Consider the following 20314-nt stretch of genomic DNA (forward strand, 5'->3'; position numbering starts at 1 on the left):
TTGATGAAAATTTTTCAGTCAACACTACTGACTTAAACTATAACATTGAGTCACTTGCCCCCTTTACACTTTACGATATTTATGTACAAGCATTTACAAAAGTTGGAGGTAGCAGCTTTGATTCCATTTCTTTAACTACTCGTCAAGGCAGTAAGTTATTTTATTGAGTGTAACTATTTTTAATATTTGAGTTTTTATTATTTTTTGGAAAAAACTTAGAGTTTTGTACCTCGTATTTTTTTTAATAACCTTAAATTTTTATTTAAAACTTGAGCTTTGCTGTATTTATTTTCATAGTTCCAATAGAACCTGTTGAAAGTGTTGACATTTTTCCCTTTTCAACTGAACTCCGTATTACATTTGCCCCACCGAGGACCAAAACAGGAATATTTGAATATAAAATTATTCTTAAGCGCTTAAATGATATTGAACAAGATGAAACCACATCTGAAACTGAGATTTCTTTTGCAGGGTTACAGCCTTTTACAGCGTATAAAATACAGGTACAAGTAGTAATATATTGAACTTAAAGCTAAAATATATAATAATATTGGTTAAATATAAATTTGATAAATGGCAGTTCTATGTTTTTGCTCTGTTTAGTATTTGGTAAGCTAAAGTTACCTAAATTTGTTTAATAAAAATTAAAGTTTAGTTGTGTTTGATAATTTACAATTTATGCAATATAAAACAGTGTTACTGCCCTAAAAAGCATTAACATTTAAACTGCTGAATATGACTTATTTTTAAGATAATTGCCATGACAGAGGCTGGCCCTGGACCCAGTTACAGTAGTAGTGTGAGAACGTTGGAAGGAATACCAAGTCCCGTCAGGAATTTATTAACTCAAGTTATTACTACGAACACCATTACTGTTACATGGAACGAACCTGCTATTCCCAATGGAATGATATTTTATGAGTATGTAAAAGAGCTGTAGTTTTTACAAGCTGTAAAATAAATTTTTTTGTTTATGCCTAAGATTAAAGTGTGAGCTGTTTAAGATTATATAAGAATATCTTTCAAAATGAATCAACTATTTTTTTAGAGTTTCTTGGGTACCTGGTTCTCGTTCTGTAAACATTACAAACACAGGTTTAACTATTGATGCTTTGTTAAGTAACACACAATACACAATATCAGTAACACCTTATACAAGTGCTGGACCAGGAAATTCAGAATCCATATCTTTAACCACCTTAGCTATAGGTTTGATTTATTTTTTGACTAGCTTTTACCTAAAAAAAACTGTTCTGTGAGCTTAATCATCTTACTGATTTTTTTTTGTTTAACAAATTCTTAATTTTAGTTAGGGCTTGTGATCTGATTATATGTGTTCCAAATGCATTTTGTATGGAGACAAATGAGGGGGAGGAAGGGGAAAGTACAGGAATTTGTAGATGTAATCAGTTTTTTAGAGGAGACCCCAATGTGTTATGTGCTCGTAAGTAGTTTATTTTGACTTAATCTTTATATAGTTAAATTGTATACAAACTTATATCTTGTTCAACAGCTTTTTGTATGGGTCAATCTTTTGTAAATGGGTTCGAAACATATACTTTTAATGACACTTGGAGTAATCAGATTGCGTTGTCAATTGAAAGATGTCCAGATTCAGGTATGGCTATACTTACTTTCTATGTATTGTGTTTTTATTAATCCAAATTGCCTTTTAAAGAAAATTAAACTAATAATATTTATGTTAATAAACAATGTTTTTATTACTACAGAAAGATCTATTGCTTCAATATTATGTACTGGAACTGGATTTAATTTTTTATTAATTTCAGTGGTTTCATGTAACGAAACTATTACCTCAACTGTTCTGCAAGGCAATGTACTGGTAAGCTAAAAATAACAAAAAATATTAAAGTAAACACAACCCAAAAAAGGTTGATTTTTTTCGATGATTTATGTTTGCCAAAATATATTTTAAAACAATTTGTTTTAAGTTGCAAGAAAATATAACCACAACAACTTTGGAAACCTTGTCTGCCAATCTTCAACTTGTATCATCGAATGTAGAGATACAGGCAGAAGAACGTGTTATGTTAAATAATGTAATTACTGATGCTCTCAATGTTACTGAAGACAGTGTGGACTTACAGGTGGGTGGGAACAATGGATGGATAATTCAATGTTTGAATTAATACTTACTGCTTATATGTTACCTGTATATAAACTGAATACATCTAAACTGGCTAAGAGCAACTTGATACTTGGCGAGGCTAATAAGAAAAAGACTATATCAAGTCTGCAAAAAAAAAATATTCTTTAAGAAATTTATAATGATATATTAAAAAGAACATTGTTTTTGCAAGTAACAAAAAAATAATGAAGTAAAACTATTTTAAACCATGTGTAGTAAATTATTTTAGTTTTAATTTAAGGACTTTTTTCAGATTAACATAAAGTTTGTTCTTTTACTTGTGTTAACATATTCGAACAATTTAGATAACTCCATATGCCTGGTTAAACTTTATGGAAGTTGCCAACACTATTACAATCAACTTAGAAAATGAAAACGAATTTGATGAGGTCATTGTTGTGGAAAAAGAACAACTATTACAAAACATTGAACAGTTTGGCAGGGTTGTTGAAATACCTGAAGATTCTAATTTCACTTCAATAGAAACTGAATCCTTAGTTGGAAATGTAAGAATGTTAAGTTCGTAATAATTTTTATGTTTTGTCTAAATATTTAAAGTAATCTACATTTAAATTGATCTTGCTTATCTGAAATATCATTTTATTTTCTGGTTTTTTAATTGATTGAATAAAAGATGAATTAAACATTGTTTTAAGATATATAGATTTCCACAAGCATCATCTGGACTTGGTCGAATTACAAATGGAATTGCTTTTGATGAAAATCTCTCCTCAAACAATGAAAACGTGACATTGGTGGAAGTCGTTGCAAATGTTCAACTACCCATGGAAGTATTTAACCTGATACCAATAAGCGAAAGACAAAATGGACAACTCGCTCTGTTTTATCACAAAAATAACATTTTGTTTTCATCTTCTTTAAATGCAACTCAGGTAATTTAGTTGAGGTTTTGTTTAAAGGCACCCTGAAGTATGTTATCAAAGCGTATATTAAAATATCTTATATTTAAATATGATGCTTTTAAAGGGTTTTATGATTAAAAAGACATGTTGTAAAATCTTTATTAAAAATAAACATCTTAAACCAAAATGTTTTCCACTCGTCTACAAACCTACTTTTAACATATTTGTAGATTGTAACTATAACTGTTGGTAATGATTCTTTCGTAACGGGATTACCAACTCCAATTAGAATCACCCATCTAGGAGAAACTGTTAATTTTGGCGTAGAAGATAGATTTGAAAACGATTTTATGGTAAAACTCAGTTTAAATTGTCAAGGCTAAGTTTTAGGTAAATGTATTTATCACTAATGTAGTAAAATAAACATTTTTGCTTTTATTCAAGGCAATTCGAACAGAACTTTCTTGTCAATTTTGGGATTTTGATTTAGTTGCTTGGTCAACTGAAGGTTGTTGTTTGAACGATACTGAATTCCCCCCAGTTTGTCAATGCAATCACCTTACAAACTTTGCTCTTATTGTGGTAATTTTTTCAAGCTTATATATTTATTGCATATTACTTCACAGATAATGTAAAACACTTAATTTTTATTAAAGGCTAGAACTGAAGTTCCTGCTGATATTGGTTTGGCTATTGTAAGCAAAATTGGGTGTGTTCTTTCTATTATTGGACTAGTCCTTACTTTTTTTATTCAAATAACAAACAAGTATGTCAATTTTTATAATAAAAACACTGCAATAATATAATGGCTTAAAAATAATACAAAAGTCTAATTTCTATAATAATTTACTCTAATTTCTTATTTTTTTATATTTAGAGACAAGCGAAAAGTTGAGTCCACTAAAATCCTTCTTAATATTTGTTTAAATTTATTTATTTTCTACGTTTTGTTTCTGACTGGTGTGGAAGCAACTAAAAATAAATCGGGCTGCATTGCAGTCACTGCACTTATTCAGTATTTTCTTTTAACTACCTGGTTTTGGATGGCAACTTACAGTTACAACATTTATCAAAACTTAATAGTGGTAAGTGAACGAGCTTATAGGAAACTATTATATAAGATAAGATATACCTATTCAAAAATATAAGTTTAAGAGATGTTTTAAAATTAAATGTAAAACTTGGGTTTAGGTGTTTGCTTTAAGCCATAATGTAAAAAAAGCATATTTTATATGTTATGGAATTCCTCTTATAATTACTGTATTGAACGTAAGCATTGCAGTTGGTTATGTCGATAAGCAACAAACGTCAGATCTGACTTGTTCAAGAGGTTTGTAATATTATATTAAGGTTTTTTAAATCTCAAGAGAAAATCAAAGTTGTCAACTTTACATAATGGTATAAACCATATGTTTATATTCAGTAAACTAATGAGTTTATTTGTATATCAGAGGTCCAGGTTCCGACCTCTAGTTATATCGCCGACAACTACTGCTGGCTACAAGGTTACTCTTTGTATTTTGGTTTTTTATTGCCAGTCGGAATTTTGCTACTGGCAAATATTTTTGTGTTTGGGTTGGTCATGAGGAAAGTAATATGGAAAACAACAAAGGTAAAAAACATACACAAAAAAAATTAAAATTTTCTAAAATTTATATTTTTATTTTAAATATCATATTTAAATAAAAAACAGATTGGAGCTTCCGATAAACGCGAAACGGCTAAAAGAAATGCGAGTATTTCAGCAACGTTGTTTATTACAATGGGTTTAGTTTGGGTGCTTGGTTATATTATGCTCGTCTCAGACAACCCAACATTTTTAACTGTTATGAGTTGGCTGTTTGCTGTATTTTCGTCAACTCAGGTAAAGCTGTTATTTCTTTAGGTTTTATATAAAATATATACTGAATATATGCAAGTAGTATAACGGAAATAACTTTTGCAGGGCTTGCTTATATTTTTCGTAACATGCATAAATCGAAAAGATTTCCGCGATAAGTGGACAGGCGATGCTATGACTTTTTTTCGTAGACTCGTCAACTGTACCTTGTGCACTAAAGATGATGATTTTGATTCATATACTAAGTCGGGAACGCGCACTTTGTCGACCCCAGCATCTCCGTATTCGACAGGTTCTATTCCAGCGCCTGTTTCGTCCACCGCATAAGCCAGGTACAGTGAACTGATTAAGTGAAAAAGAAACCACATAGTCTCGTTAGAACAAGGCAGTTCTATTTACTTCCTTTAACACTAACCAGAATCTTTTAAAAATTCTATTTTCTGCTTATAACATATCGGTCTATAACAAAAAATTAAAAAATAAAAAAATTACTATATTCTTGTAAGTGATCACATAGCTTTGTCTTGGAAACATAAATCTGTGTCTTACTGATTTTAAAAAAACGCAATGCGACGAACTTAATACAACTCTTTCAGTGCTAGCATAAAGCTTTCAAAAAAATTTATTCGGACATTTTTGTATTTATGAACATGTGTAAGCAGAATGTTTATTTGTTTCTTGCTTTTATATTGGACTTGTCGATTCTAGCTGGTTCATTTCTTCGATGCTGATATTCTGTTTTCCAATCCTTTCCTATTACTTCTTGCAATCGTTGGTCGACCTGTCGAAAATATATTGTTTTTATTAGTTTTACTCTGCTGTAATACCTTACCATTAAAATTTTAGCTTAAGTTTTTTAAGTTTGTTACCTCATTCTATTTAAAGTACATAACTTTTTCTTTTTAAGATAACATATGTCAGTAAGTATAAGTATTACGGTAGAAAATTGTAGTCAAAATAAGCCTTAGAACCTGTAGAATTTATAAAGCTATTAATATTGCTAGATTGGACATGTTTTTATTTAATAAATACAGTTGTTACATCCAAACAATCACCTAAGCCCAGGTACAAATTTAAGAACGGCACGCAAACGCCTCATAATTATTTTCACATCGGTTCGCGGGATTTTTGCTACGTCAATTTTTAAAATTACAAAACTCTACTAATAGATTATTAAAAAATTTAAATTTTTTTTTTTAAATCAAAAAAAATCAGTTAACATTTTTTGACCAAAATATATTACTTTAACCAAAAACACAAAAAAAATGTCGGTGGCCCTTTAAGATTTCTGAAAGCGTGGGTTTAATATTTTAATTTTAAAAGTTTAAAATTGTTATGCAAACTAAATAAGGTAGAATGTTTTTTTTTTAAATACAATAATTTGATACAAGCCTTTAAAGAAAATGGTCTCTTGTTGTAACTTTAATCAACAGATGAATGACCAAGAATTAAAAAAAACTTTCGAAACGCTTCCAACTGTCCAAGCTTTTATATATCTGTATATATAAAATTCTGTTAATTAAATATTATTTCAAATCTTAAATAAGAAGATTGGTGTGGGAATTATAATGATTTACTTTCTCAAATTTCATGAGAAAAGAATGTTGATTTACAGTCAGACAGTAAGTTAAATGCTGTAATAAATTAATAAATTTTTGTTTTTAGTTATGGGTTTTTTAACAGTTTAACCAATATTGTAAATTTTAAAAAAATGATTCGATATTCATATTCGGATTTGAAAATGAAACTTTGCTGACAGAAGGTTCTACTGGACGTTCGTTCATTGTAATTTTTTTTTCAACTAATCTACTAATATATGTAAACATATTTGTAGATTGTGACTATAACTGTTGATAATGATTCATCAGTAACTGGATTACAAACTCCAATAAGAATAACTCATCTTGGAAAAACTTTTCCTGACAACGATTTCATGGTTAGAGTTTTTTCAACATTTTTTTTACTAAATAGTTTTTCAAATCTAAAAATTTAAAATTTATCTAGTTGAATTCACATATAGGCATTTCGAACAGAACTTTCGTGTCAATTTTTTTTTTGCTTGGTCAACTGAAGGTTGTTGTTTAAACGATACTGAATCCCCTTAAGTTTGTCAGTGCAATCACCTTACAAACTTTGCTCTTATTGTGGTAATCTTTTTTAGCTTATATATTTATTGCATATTACTAAGATAATGTAAAACATTTTTAATTTTTATTTAAGGCTAGAACTGAAGTTCCTGCTGATATTGGTTTGGCCATTGTAGGCAAAATTGGTTGTGCTTGTTCTATTATTAGACTGGTTCTTACTTCTATTTTTCGAATAACGAACAGGTAAGTTTTATTTTATATAAAATAATTAAGGTAGATCAAAGTATTATTAGAAAATGTATTGTTATGTTAAATGTATTAGGCTACAAACCACTATAGATTTTTAATTGTTTTTTTTTTTAAATCAAATCTAGGCGAAAGGTTGAGTCCACCAAAATCCTTCTTCACATTTGTTTAAATTTGTTTATTTTCTACGTTTTGTTTTTGGCTGGTGTCAAAGCAACGACAAAATAAACCAGACTGCATTGCGGTCACTGTACTTATTCAGTATTTTGTTTTAACTACCTGGTTTTGGATGGCAACTTACAGTTACAACATTTATCAAAACTTAATAGTGGTATGTAATAAGGCTTATAGAGTTATATTTCTTAGTTAATGAAAAAAGTTTGCATACCATATCACATTTGTGCCCTAATATATTTAAAATCTTATGTTAAGGTGTTTGCTTTAAGCCATAATGTAAGGAGAGCATATGTTATATGTTATGAAATCCCCCTTATAATTACTGTATTGAATGAGTACTACAGTTGGTTATGTTGATAAGCAACAAACATTAAACCTGATATGTTCAGGAGGTCAGTTAAATGATATTAATTTTTGCTAAAGCTATAACAGTCCTAGGTTTATATTTTTTTAAATTATAATTTATTAAAAAGGATTATTAAATTCTGTACTTGTACAGAAATATCCTGTGAGCCCTTTGTCTTATATATACTAGATGATTATTTTTTATGTGTTTGATTTTGTATAAAAGAGGTCCAAGTTCGAACTCTAGTTATATCACTGACAACTACTGCTGGCTACAAGGTTACTCTTGTATTTTAGTTTCTTATTACCAGTCGAAATTTTGCTTTTGGCAAATATTTTTGTGTTTTAGGGCTTGATGATATTTTTCTTGGCTTGCGTTAACCAGAAATACATACGCGACAAGTGGACTATCAGCCTTAGGAATTTTTTTTGCAGATTTCAAAAGTGGATTTTATATTCAGGTCGTTTTAATGATATATCACCAATAGTTTAATGAATAATTATTTGTTTTGCATTCTGTAGCAAAACATAGGCATACTTATGATCTTCGATCTTGTTCTGTAGTTTGGGTAAAATTTTATTTAAACATACAAAACTAGCTTACACTTCTTTTTAAAGGCACATGTTTTTTGATTGAACTTTATAACATAACTGTTATTATCCATATCCTATAATTTGCATATTTATTCAAGTAATTTAAATATATAGAATGTAGTTCCTGTTTCGTAGCCTTCTGTCGAGTTATAAAACTTTTCTTTGATTTGGGACTTTCCAAGAGCTTTAGAAGGGATGCAGACTAACATGTCTGGAATGTCAAGGTCTGTTTTGAGTTAAATTTTTGTTCCTACAATATAACAAACACTTAACTTTATTTTGAAAAAATAAAAAATTCGTTTATTTGGTCTACTAGTGGCAGTCGTAATGTTGTTGGAAAAAAGTATGTTTTTGAGTTTTAGCAAAATGATTTACGAAACACTTTTAGTTCTGCAATTACATAAAATATGTTGTTCTGGTTATATTAATTCGTAATTTGATAAAGAAATGTTAATTTTTGTATTAATTTCAAAAGCTTTTAATATTAAAATAAGCATAACCAACTAGTAGCCTACACATATTTCAAAAAACTTGCAATTTTTTAAAGGCAATTTTTACACGTCAATGACTCCGTTAAGTCGGGAAATTTTCTAGTGAAAATTTCCCATGTGTTCAATAAACCGTAAAAGTGCTTTTTGTTAAAGAACACCCGAAATTTCCCAAGCGATTTTTAAAATGGTATATAATTTTGCAAACTTGAAATTGTGCAGTCTCTTGTCTAGTTAGACATTCAGTCGAAAAACGGCGGGCTCTGGGAGAAACTTAATTTCAAATTAAATTATGTGTTGTTGTTAGATTATATATATTTTTTGATGTAGTTAGTTTTCTAGTCTTAGTTTGAAACTTCGTTTTAAATAAGAGCTTCTGTCGTCACTCTTGTAGCATACGACGTCACAATTAAATTACTCGACGTTTCAAAATATTTCTGAAAGCAAGATTAGATAAAATTCTTCAGGTTTAAAAATGTTTACGGGTTTTATTATTAAATTAATTAATAATTGTCATAAATAGTCCAAATAGGGCTTTGCTTTTGACTGTACACTTATATCTTAGAGTCAAATAAGTTGTTTTTGTATTTTCGTTGAAACAGCCAAGCGCGACTCCAACGTTATGAATAACAAGCCGTATGTTTAAGCGGCGTTTGTACTATTGTTACGTTATAACGTTAAAATGCATCAAAGTAACTTCAAAAATAAATTTTTTGCGTTAAAATTATAAATTAAACAAAAAGTATTTAGTGTTAATAAATGTGTAATTGGGATAAACATTATAATCATTTAATGCAACAAAAATGATTTAACTTTAGCGATATATTTTACTCTTACAAGATTAAAAGAAAAAAATATTTTGCAGATTTTTATATTTTTTGTAGCCTTTACTGTTTTGGTCGTTTTAAAAGAGGGATCATGAAAGGGTCTTTGAAAGTTTTGGTTATTTTGTCGATTTTGACAAGTTTCATTAATTGTCAGGACTACAATCTGTACACGAATGAAAGTAAGTTAAAAAACACTAACCAACACTTGAGCTGACACCAAAAAATATATCATTTCAATTGCCTTTTTCTATCCTTAAAATATATGAAAAATGAAGGTGTAGTTATTTTATTAAGCACCGTCAAAATGCTTAAATATGATAGTTATTAACAAATACATCTGGTTTTTAAAGGATTTAAGTATATATAGTATCTTGTTGAACTTTTTAGCTGTATTTACTTGCAATGATCGTCTTGCACAAGAGGTTATCCATTTAACGACTATGCGTGGCGAACTTGTTTCACCTTGTTATCCGATGGACTACACTCTCGATGTGGCGGAAGGTAATTTAATTTGGAGAGTAGATGCACAATCGTCTGGCGGATCTGTAGCAGGTTATTTAAATTATTTCATAGAAAAAATTACCAAAGTCGGCCTAAACTTGTAAACTAGCGACCAGCGAAGTCAGATTAGTTTAAATTCAGTTCAACTTTGTTCATTTTTAATACATATACTATCATTGTAACCATAATTAGACCTTTAATTTATCTATAGGATATCGCCTTATCTTTAACGACTTTTCAACAAACAGCGCTAATGGAATATTGTATGTCGGAGAGACGTTCAGGCAGCAGCCAACTCAATTGGTTTTCCCTGTGAGGTATATTTACATGCTATTTAACTATTCTTGTAGGTTTTCAATTAAAAGTTCTTTTTGATGAAGTCTACTCAATGACTCTGATACCATAACTTTTTATACTTCTTCAATGTTTGTGCTTTAGAAATTATACTTTTTACGGAAGTATTACCTTGGACGTAAATGAAGATCGGGCAAATGCCTTGACGTTGGCAATTGGCGACAGCTTTGACCTTGACTTTCCGGTCATTCATGCCAGTTTCTATTCTTCTACCATTCCTGTTAGAGACCGCGGTTTTAATGTGACATATCGTGCTGGTTAGTATATCAATATATTTTGATTTAAAAATAAGGTTGTGGAAAAGGATCGGGTTAAAAATCGTATTACTCCTACTTATCGGTTTTTGTAAAATCATAGGATCGTAAAGTACGAAAGAAAATTTGCTAGAACCCTTAACTACGAGAGAGAATAAGCGAGATGTGTTAAATACGAGAGAGAAAATGAGGCAGGCCATTACGGACGTGCAAATTAAGTAGGACTGAAATGTAAGAGAGAGAATCAGGCAGTAACCTAAAGTACGAGAAAGAATAAAGCATTATCGTTATTACAAGAGAGAATTTGCCTGGACTGCAAAGTACAAGAGTTTTTTCTAGAACCGTAAAGTACAGAAAATTCAAAAAAATTAACTAAATGTGTTTTTATTTCAAAAATTAATCAAAAACGTTGTATCACAAGAAAGGCGTTTCGGAAAACGGCATTGTAATAATGTCATTTTTATTTCGTTTACCAAATCAGTAATAAGTTTAACATCTAAAAAATAGGTCGTTATCTTGTTTTTTTTTCGATGTTAATGCCGTTTGCTACATTATAGAAACTTGGCAAGAATAAATCAAAGCATTTTTTTCAAGATTTTAATCAGTGTGCTTCTGGAACTTTTTGCCAAAATGGGGGTACCTGTGTGAGAAATGGTTTTGAAAATTATACGTGCAACTGTCTTAGTGGTTTCGAAGGAGCTAGGTGTGAGACTGGTACGTAATTTAAATGCTGTTTTTTTTGGTATATTTATTTTTAAAAAAGTTACTTTTAAATTTTGTTCTTACATATAACTAACTAAGTTAAAAATAATTTATAATTTAAAAAAAAAATTTTTTTAACATTTTTTAAAACTTTTAATAATTGTTTTTTAAAGATGTTGAGGAATGTTTGTTAATGGCTCACAACTGTATTGACCCACCCAACGCTACATGTGTGAACACTCCTGGAGGTTTTACATGCACTTGTGCAAGCGGTTTTACTGGGGACGGTGTAACTACCTGCTCTGGTAAGTTTTTTTTTACACTTACTTTTCCTCGGTGTGATAAGGTCAACTTCACGACCTAAACAGAGATGAACATAATTTACCACTACCCAGTCTTGAGTTGACTTCGGCAGTTCAAGATATTATAAATCACTATTGCTTGATAGTTAAGCTATACTGTTTAAATGTTGGCTCAGCAGGAGTTTAAACTGTTTATTTAGCCTTACTTAGGGTTAAAATAACAACAATTGTTCTTATTATGAATAAGATGTTTTATGTGTTGAGCTGGGGGGATTGAACTCACGACCTCATGTAGTGTAGTGTTTTTTTTGTATATATCTTTATCCTTGACGTGGGAAAGTCAAATGCGCGACTTAAACATAGAGTAACATCAGTTACTCTAACCCAGTCTCGAGTTGCCTGTGGCAGTTTGGGATAATATAGATTATAATTGTCCAGTAATTATGCTGCTGATTAAGTGCTGGCTCAGCAGGAGTTCATACCGTTTATAGCGCCTTACTCAAGGGTGCTACAGCATGAGATCAGTGGGAATTGAACCTACGACCTCATATGTGGTGTAGCAAGTGTTCTTACCACTACACCACCCTGCCGGATTAAATTTATTCTGCTAATAAAAAAATCCTGGCTTTGCAACCTATGCACAAAAAACTTGTAGTATTCTAACCTAGTCTTAAGTTGCTCTTGTCACTTCTGGAAAATTTATTTTTTTAATTTTTTTTTCATTTATTGATTTTTAATGTGGAAAAGTCGACTTCACGACTTAAGCATAAAGTAACATCAGTTACCTCGACCCAATCTCAAACTACCTTTGGTAGTTGGGTATTGTGGTTATAATTACCTCAACGGGATTTGATGTTGATTAAAGTGCCTTACTAAAGGGTCTCTACTGCATGGGAGCAGTAGGATTCGAACCCAGGACTTCATGCATTGAAGCCAGGTGTTCTGACTACTACATTACGCTGCCGGTTTATAATCTGCTTTTAATAATTACACTGCAGATTTTTGTGCCAGTTTTAAACCTTTGTTATTACATGTGTATTCGCTATCCCAAAAGCTTCGTTCAAGAATATGTTGCTAAGTTCAGTATAGCGTCAGAATGATATTAAAGTAGTTGTTTTTTAAAGATGTTCCTGAATGTTCTGACTCTACGCTTAACGATTGCGATGCCAATGCAACTTGTTCAGAAACAGTTGGGTCTTTTACGTGTACTTGTGATGCAGGGTTTACGGGAAATGGAACTGTTTGCTTTCGTAAGATAAAAAATTCATTATTAAAAGTTCATTCGAATTATAAAATTTGATTAACATTTTTAAATGATTTAAAGAGTTTGCTGTTTTTTAATATAAATATATATTTATCTTGAATGTGGAAATGTCGAATGCACGACCTAAACATAAAGTAATAACAGTTACTCTGACCCAATGTCGAGTTGCTATTGGCAGTTTGAGGTATTACAAAATATAATTGCTTAATAATTATGCTGCTGATTAAATGCTGGCTTAGCAGGAGTCTATACCATTTATGGTGCCAGACTCGAGGCGTAAAATTACTGGGGATCAAACCCAGGACCTCATGTGGTGTAGTAAGTGTGTAGACCACTACACCACGCTGTATATCAATTTGCATTAAATATATAAATATTTTAGCATCATAAGATAGAAAAAGTTAACAAGTTTTTCAATACGAACATATTTTTTTTATATTTTATGATAGGCTTCAATAAAACTAGTTTAATTATGAAAAATTCATATAAAATTTTATTTTATTGATTTTTCTAAAATTTTACTAAATCGAACCATAAAATTTTTAGCATATATTGTCGTGTCCAATCTTATGGCTGTTGGGGAAGGCCAAGATTTAAGAATAACTTTTGACATTACTTCTCCTTTCGGAACCGATTTTTCTTATTTTAATTTTCACCAGTTAAGTTTTACTAATACGGTAACCGGTGTTGTTACAACGATTGACACTCCCCAAGTTAGCGCCAGCGACTTCCAGGTAGATTTGCATTTTAAAATTGTTTATAGATCAAAAGACAAAAGTATATAAATATTGAAATTCTATTTCCTCCTAGTTTTTTTTGTGTATATATTTTTTTATTCTCGTGTGGGAAAGTCGAATGCGCGACATAAACACAGAGTAACTTCAGTTACTCCGGCCCAGATCGAGGTGCCTGTGGCAGTTTGGGATATTATAAATTATAATTGCCCGAAAATTATACTGCTGATTAAGTGTTGGCTCAGCAGGAGTTCGTACCGTTTATAGCATCTTACTCAAGGATGCTACAGTATGAGATTAGTGGGGATTGAACCCACGACCTCATGTGTGGTGTAGCAAGTGTTCTTAAGACTACACCACACTGCCGGTAGTTATAACTTGATGGTATGTTTTTGTAGGTTGGGTCTTTAAGATTAAAATTAAAAATAAACACCTTATCTGGCTGCGAGAATTTAATTATTTTTTCGCTATGACAGTCGAAAATTAGTGATTGTTGTTTTTTGCAGTCTTTTTTGATAACAAATGCTCAGCTTCCAGCGTTTAATATCTACACTTTGAATTTTGTTTTTGGAACACAATTGGCAGTAGCAGGCAGGCCTGCAGCTATGACTAGACTGAATGTTTCCGCCCAAAATATTACCATGCCAGACACAAGTAAGTATTGTTTTCTCTTATATATATGTATATATATTTTTTTTATTCTATATTTGAGAAGGTTAACTTTACGGCCTAATCATCAAGTGACATCATTTATCCCGACCGAGTCTTAAGTTGCCTTTGGCAGTTTAGGATATTATAAAATATAATTGCTCGAAAATTACACTGCTGATTAAGTGCTGGCTCACAGAAGTTCATTTCATATTGTTTTCATATTGTTTATAGCGCCTTAAGAGCAGAGGGGACGGTAGTGTAGCAAGTGTTCTGACCACTACACCATACTTGCTTTGTTACAAATATTTTGAAAATTATTTGTGTTTCTTTTTAACTTGAAATATTTTTAAGGCGCGTCATAAAAATAAACTGTTTTACTTTAGCTCCCTTAGCCCCGACTAATTTGAATAGGGGGCCAGTTGTCGACAATGTCCGATACGATATTACATGGACTCCACCAAATGAAGAAAATAGAGGAATGACAATTGCTTACGAAGTTAGTGCTATGAGAACTGAAGCAGATTGCTTCCGTTTCAGAAATGTTGGCTCTCAAGAGAACTGCAGAACTCCTAGGGTAAGTAAAAAATACGCTTAATGTAATAAAAAACTAATGTTATCTAAAAAAAAATTAGGTCATACGAAAGAGTTTAATTTTTACTTGGGTCATTTACTTGAAAAGCTAAAATTAAAACTTCTTGATGCTTAATAAACATAAAGTTTTGTTATATTGCAGGTAATTCGCTTTGAAGTTGAGGGATTTTCAATGTCATACTCGATAGTTGGCTTACTGCAGTTTAGAAGGTACAACATTACTTTAAGGGCACAGACCTCTGCTGGTTTTGGACCGTTTTCTTCCTTTTATGGACCAGAATTTACTGGTAATTTTTCGAAGTTAAAAGTATCATAAAATTCACCGAAATGCTAAAGATATTAATTTTAATTTGTTAACGCCACCTAGTGATTAAAACTCTTGTTGAGGTAATACTTAAAAAAAGGGAACTTGACTAAAAAAATGATAAAGTATTGTAACATACTTAAAAATATATGAATAACAGTATTTTAATAGATTAACAATTTTCTTTTAAAGGAATTGACTGCCCCAGTTATAACGAAACTGGACCTGTTACCACTTGCACTGATCGAGAATTTGCCATTACTACTCCCCTTTTTCCCCTGGGATATCCAGCTTTCCAGGAAATATTTTGGTTATTTGACTTTCGGGGAGAGGATGGTATAAAGATTGTTCATACATTAAAACTTTAACAACAACTTAAAATAAAGTAGCACATTTAAAAAAAAATTTGACCACTTAAAGTCATATATTAGTGATATTTTTATACTTAAAAATTAATATTTTCTGAAGTTGGTTTTACTGAACATAAAAATGATTTTAACTTTACATTATTTTACCTACTTTTTATGTTATACAACTTTAAAAAAAAAAAAAAAGAAAAGAGAAGCCCTGTTTGTGATGACGTAGAAAGTACTAGCTTGCATACATTCACTACGCTACTAAGTACTTTCTACGTCACACAAAAATATTGTAACCTGTTTTTTTGGTTAATCATTTTCCGGTATTTTTGAAAATTTAATTGTAAGTACCACAGACATTTTTTAAAGGTTCTAAAAACAATTTTGTGATTCATTGTCAACCATACTAACGTGCTATATACATCATTCACAAAATTGCAAAACTCTGTAACCTAGCACTTTAATTTAAAATCCTATTACTAGTATTATTAATATCACAATTTTTTTTAAGGTGTTTTAATTACATTTGAATTTTTCGAATTGGAAGAAGATCAAGACTTTCTTGATTTTACGCGAGGAAATATCTCGGCTGCAAACTTTATTCAGCCCGGAGAGTAAGAGTTTATATTTTAACAACTTATAAATTATCATATATGTAAAGACTTTCACCAGTCTTGAATTTACAACATATTTTTTATAAACCTGGTCTTAATTGACCTGGCAATACTCAAACATCCTTAACAAGCTATTAGTAAGCCTTTAGTCGCTTCGAAGATGGAGCCATTAACAGCTTCGAAGCAGGTTGGGAAGATGCGCTTTGCCTACTGGGGTATTTTTATTAACGCTTAAGCAATAAGTAAAAAAAGGATAGAAGGATATTTAAATTTTAAATATTTAAAAAGACTACTCTAAACCTGAACGAAAAAAAATTGAGCAATAATACTTTTTTAACGAATCGACCTATTTTGAAGGAGGTAAAAAATATTTAGTACTTAAACATCATCTTTAAGACCTGAAGCGGCTAATGGAATTTTGTGTTACTCTGTTAATCGCTTTAAGCGTTAATAAAAAAACTCTCCAGCAGACAGAACGCATCTTCCAACCCGCTTCGAAGCGGTTAACAATTTTTTTTTTTCGCTTCAAAGCAATTAATTGCTAACTAATCAGATGTTCTTGAAAACAAGATATATTTAAATATAAAATTAAAAGCTGCGAATATATTTTGATGTAACAGTAATATTTGGATTGCGTTAAATTTTTGTTAATATTCAGATTCTCCTTTACTGGAATTCAGACTGGTCGAACCCCACTTCAAATTAACCAAAACTCGTTAAACAATGGGTTTGTGACTGCAAGATTCTTTGCTGATCTTTTTAATGCTAACGTACCTGGATTTCAAATTTTTGTTAGAACAAGTAAGTAAAATGTTAATGTTACTTTATAAGTCTTTTGAACACTAGTTAAACTAAATACAAATCAATATATTGTTATCTGACATTTGTCTCCATGTTTTCTTGGTGTCGGGTATATGTTACATCATAGATATAAGAATATTTTATAACCTACTGATTAGACTAGACAATTCTATAACAAAATTAAACTAATAAAAGGTTATGAATTTTGGGTATAAAAATTTAATTATGCTAAAGGCTTCCTATTTGCTAACAGATGCAAGCAGATGTGCTGGTTCTAATCCCTGTCTTCAAAATGGCACTTGTGTTCCTGAACCTTTTGATTTTAGTTGTATTTGTCCAAGTATTTATGGAGGAAAAATCTGTTCATTGCGTAAGTCTGAAAACAAGCATTGCTGTAATAAAGCAATTGGCTGTAGCGCCTGTATTTAATATTTACGTGGTATCTTAAACCAGAAGTTTGTTACTTTAATATTTTCTTTCATAAACTCGTGTTAATCAAAGTTACGTTAATTACACGGAATATTTTAAATTTACCGGCAGCGTAGTGTAGTGGTAAAAACACTTGCTACACCACACATGAGGTCGTGGGTTTAATCCCCACTGATCTCATGTTGCAGCGTCCTTGAGTAAGGCGCTATAAACGGTACAAACTCCTGCAAAGCCAGCACTTAATCAGTTATAAAATTATCGGGAAAATATAATCTATAATATCCCAAACTGCCACAAGCAACTCGAGACTGGATCGGAGTAACTGATGATATTCTATGTTTAAGTTGCGCATTCGACTTTCCCACATCGAGGATAAAAATATATACAGAAAAAAAAACTTTTGTGTTATTTTATAGAGCGAGTAAATGTTAGTGTGGAATGTGTTGCAACTGGAGATTCTTCGTTTAGAGTGGATTGGATGGTAACAGAGGAATTTGCCAACGATCCAGAAGTTATCAATGTAATTTATTTCTTGTGTTATTCTATTCTTTGCATATAAAAATTATTATATTTTAGCTTTTAAATGACTTAAACTAATATACTACATATATGCGAACCTTTTATACAGCACATAAGGTCTTTGGTTCAATCCTCACTGCTCTTATACTGTAGCGACTTTGAGTAAGGAACTATAAACTGTATGAACTCCTGCCGAGTCGAGACTTTATCAGCAGTTAAACTGTCAAAGGCAACTAGAAACTGGGTCAAGGTAACTGGTGTTACTCTATGTTTAGGTTCTCGCAGTCAAGCTCTCCACATCCAAGATTAATAAATATATGTATTTATATACATATATATATATATATATATATATATATATATATTAAATAAGGCTAAATAAAGCTAATTGTTTAAACAACTACGCAACATTATCGACATTTAAAGTTCTATAATAAATTCAAAATTGTTAAAATTTAACCTTTAGAATTTCACAATTCGGTACAACCGTGCTGGAGGCTCTGTTATGTCTCGAATGTCGGCTCGTGGTACAAACTCTATTTCAATCGAAAACGTGCCTGGCTTTACTGAGTTTACGGCAACTGTAATTGTGAACGTTGTAAGTGAAGCTATTATTACTTTGGATGGCACATGTAATGGAAGAACAAATGAAGGAAGTATGTGCATTATTAACTAATAATTATAAAGTTTATGTACATTCAAGTGTGAACTTGTATTTTACATCTTTTAGTGCTAGAGTTGTACTCAGTAAAAATCTTCATATTTTTTAAATGAAACTTAAGAAAATCAGCAATGTAACTATAGTTTTTATTTGAACAGCACCATCAGTTCCAGTAAACGTTGCGGCAACTTCGTTAACATTTTCTTCTATTCGAGTGTCTTGGGACCCACCTACTATGCCTGTTGGTGTTATTGCTAGTTATACTGTGTCTTATTTTCCTACCTCGGTAAGAACTCTATCTTGTAACATTGTTTTTTAATTTTCAGAATTCTATATAACAGAATTTGATTTATGTAAAAATGACGTTGTTATTTAACAAAACGTGTAGACTACAGTAGGCTACACTATAGTATTAATATAGTTTTTTAACTTTAATATTATTTATTCAGAATGCTTCAGATGTTTCCAGCATTGTTGTTAACACTGGAACAGCTCAGGATATTGGTGGGTTGGAGACATTTACAGATTACAGCTTCTCTGTAACCGCTAGAAATGGAGCCCAGACTAGCGCGCAATCAGCGACAGTCATCCAACAAACTAGTGAAGGAGGTAAAAGAATGTTGTGAAAATAAATCAGTAGATCGCAAGAAAAAATACAATCGTGTTGTGCTATGTTTTTGTTTTTTATATATCTTTACCGTCGATGTGGGAAGCTCGACTTCACGACAACATCTGTTACGCTGACCTAGTCTCGAGTTGCCTTTGGCAGTTTAAAATATTATTGATTATATTTGCCCACTAATTAAGATGCTCATTAAGCATTGGCTCAACAGGATTTTATACCGTTCTTAGCGCCTTACTCAAGTGACTACAGCATGGAGATTAAACCAACGATCTTATGTAATGTAGAAAGTGTTGAGACTGCTACACCACGCTGCCGTTCATGTTAAATATTGTAAACAAAAAATGCTTTTTTAATTGAAATAGGCCTATTTTATAAAAATTTTTCACAAAAACTTGTTTTTTATTCTAATCTTAAATTTTCAGTTCCAATGACAGCGGTAACAAATGTCATGTTTGCACCGACAAGTGGAACTTCAGTTGTAACATTTACTCCACCAGCGGTTGTTACTGGAATGTTCTCTTATATTATAACCGTAACTCCAACTGGAGGCACAGCTGTAACTTCAACTGCAACTGGTAGTCCTTCTACCATACCTAATTTAATGCCTGCAACGGAATACAACGTAATGGTAAGAAAACACGACTGTTCTAATTTTGTTGCTATGTTTATGCTTTTTCAGTAATACCCAAATACTTTGTCGAATAAATACGTTTTAAATAAAATGACAGAAATAGTTATTTTAATTTTTTAAAGTGCTTTGTTAAATTGCCAGATTGTTACGTCAACCAGTGCCGGCCCGGGACCAGCCTTTTCTGGCACATTTACTACGCTAGATGGTACACCAGGAATGGTTGCCAATTTGAATGCTATGGCAGATAGCTCCACAAGTGTGCTCGTCACTTGGGAGGTCCCTGCTGTAACAAACGGAGCTATTACTCAGTACAGGTTAATCTTTTATTGTGTGCAATATTCTTGTTATGTTGCCTATTCTGTAAAAGTTACAACTTGATACATTCTATTTCAAATACTTTGCTAC

At 31.2% G+C, this 20314-nt stretch overlaps 3 protein-coding genes across 3 annotated transcripts in view; all 3 read left to right on the forward strand.

The window, feature by feature from the left end:
- The window catches only part of LOC145755590 (uncharacterized), a 43356-nt gene that overhangs the window by 13215 nt on the left and 9827 nt on the right, over nucleotides 1-20314 (forward strand). The window lies entirely within an intron of this gene.
- On the forward strand, nucleotides 2535-5678 carry LOC145755591 (adhesion G-protein coupled receptor G7-like). The gene is made up of 10 exons (XM_082571832.1): nucleotides 2535-2655; nucleotides 2814-3042; nucleotides 3243-3365; nucleotides 3457-3594; nucleotides 3669-3778; nucleotides 3890-4097; nucleotides 4204-4342; nucleotides 4464-4624; nucleotides 4706-4876; nucleotides 4958-5678. The coding sequence occupies exons 2-10, from the start codon at nucleotides 2935-2937 to the stop codon at nucleotides 5177-5179; spliced, it is 1380 nt and encodes a 459-aa protein (XP_082427958.1). The 5' UTR covers nucleotides 2535-2655; nucleotides 2814-2934; the 3' UTR covers nucleotides 5180-5678.
- On the forward strand, nucleotides 9662-20287 carry LOC145755209 (uncharacterized). The gene is made up of 21 exons (XM_082571438.1): nucleotides 9662-9795; nucleotides 10004-10168; nucleotides 10329-10434; nucleotides 10556-10728; nucleotides 11320-11439; nucleotides 11601-11732; nucleotides 12854-12979; nucleotides 13540-13727; nucleotides 14234-14381; nucleotides 14762-14952; nucleotides 15112-15256; nucleotides 15466-15609; nucleotides 16141-16243; nucleotides 16902-17044; nucleotides 17298-17414; nucleotides 17890-17993; nucleotides 18459-18648; nucleotides 18812-18939; nucleotides 19103-19262; nucleotides 19701-19906; nucleotides 20051-20287. Exons 1-21 carry the CDS (start codon nucleotides 9708-9710, stop codon nucleotides 20285-20287), a joined length of 3114 nt encoding a protein of 1037 aa, XP_082427564.1. The 5' UTR covers nucleotides 9662-9707.

The sequence above is a fragment of the Corella eumyota genome, chromosome 6 (assembly GCF_963082875.1).
Source record: "Corella eumyota chromosome 6, kaCorEumy4.1, whole genome shotgun sequence".
Classification (NCBI taxonomy): Eukaryota; Metazoa; Chordata; class Ascidiacea; order Phlebobranchia; family Corellidae; genus Corella; species Corella eumyota.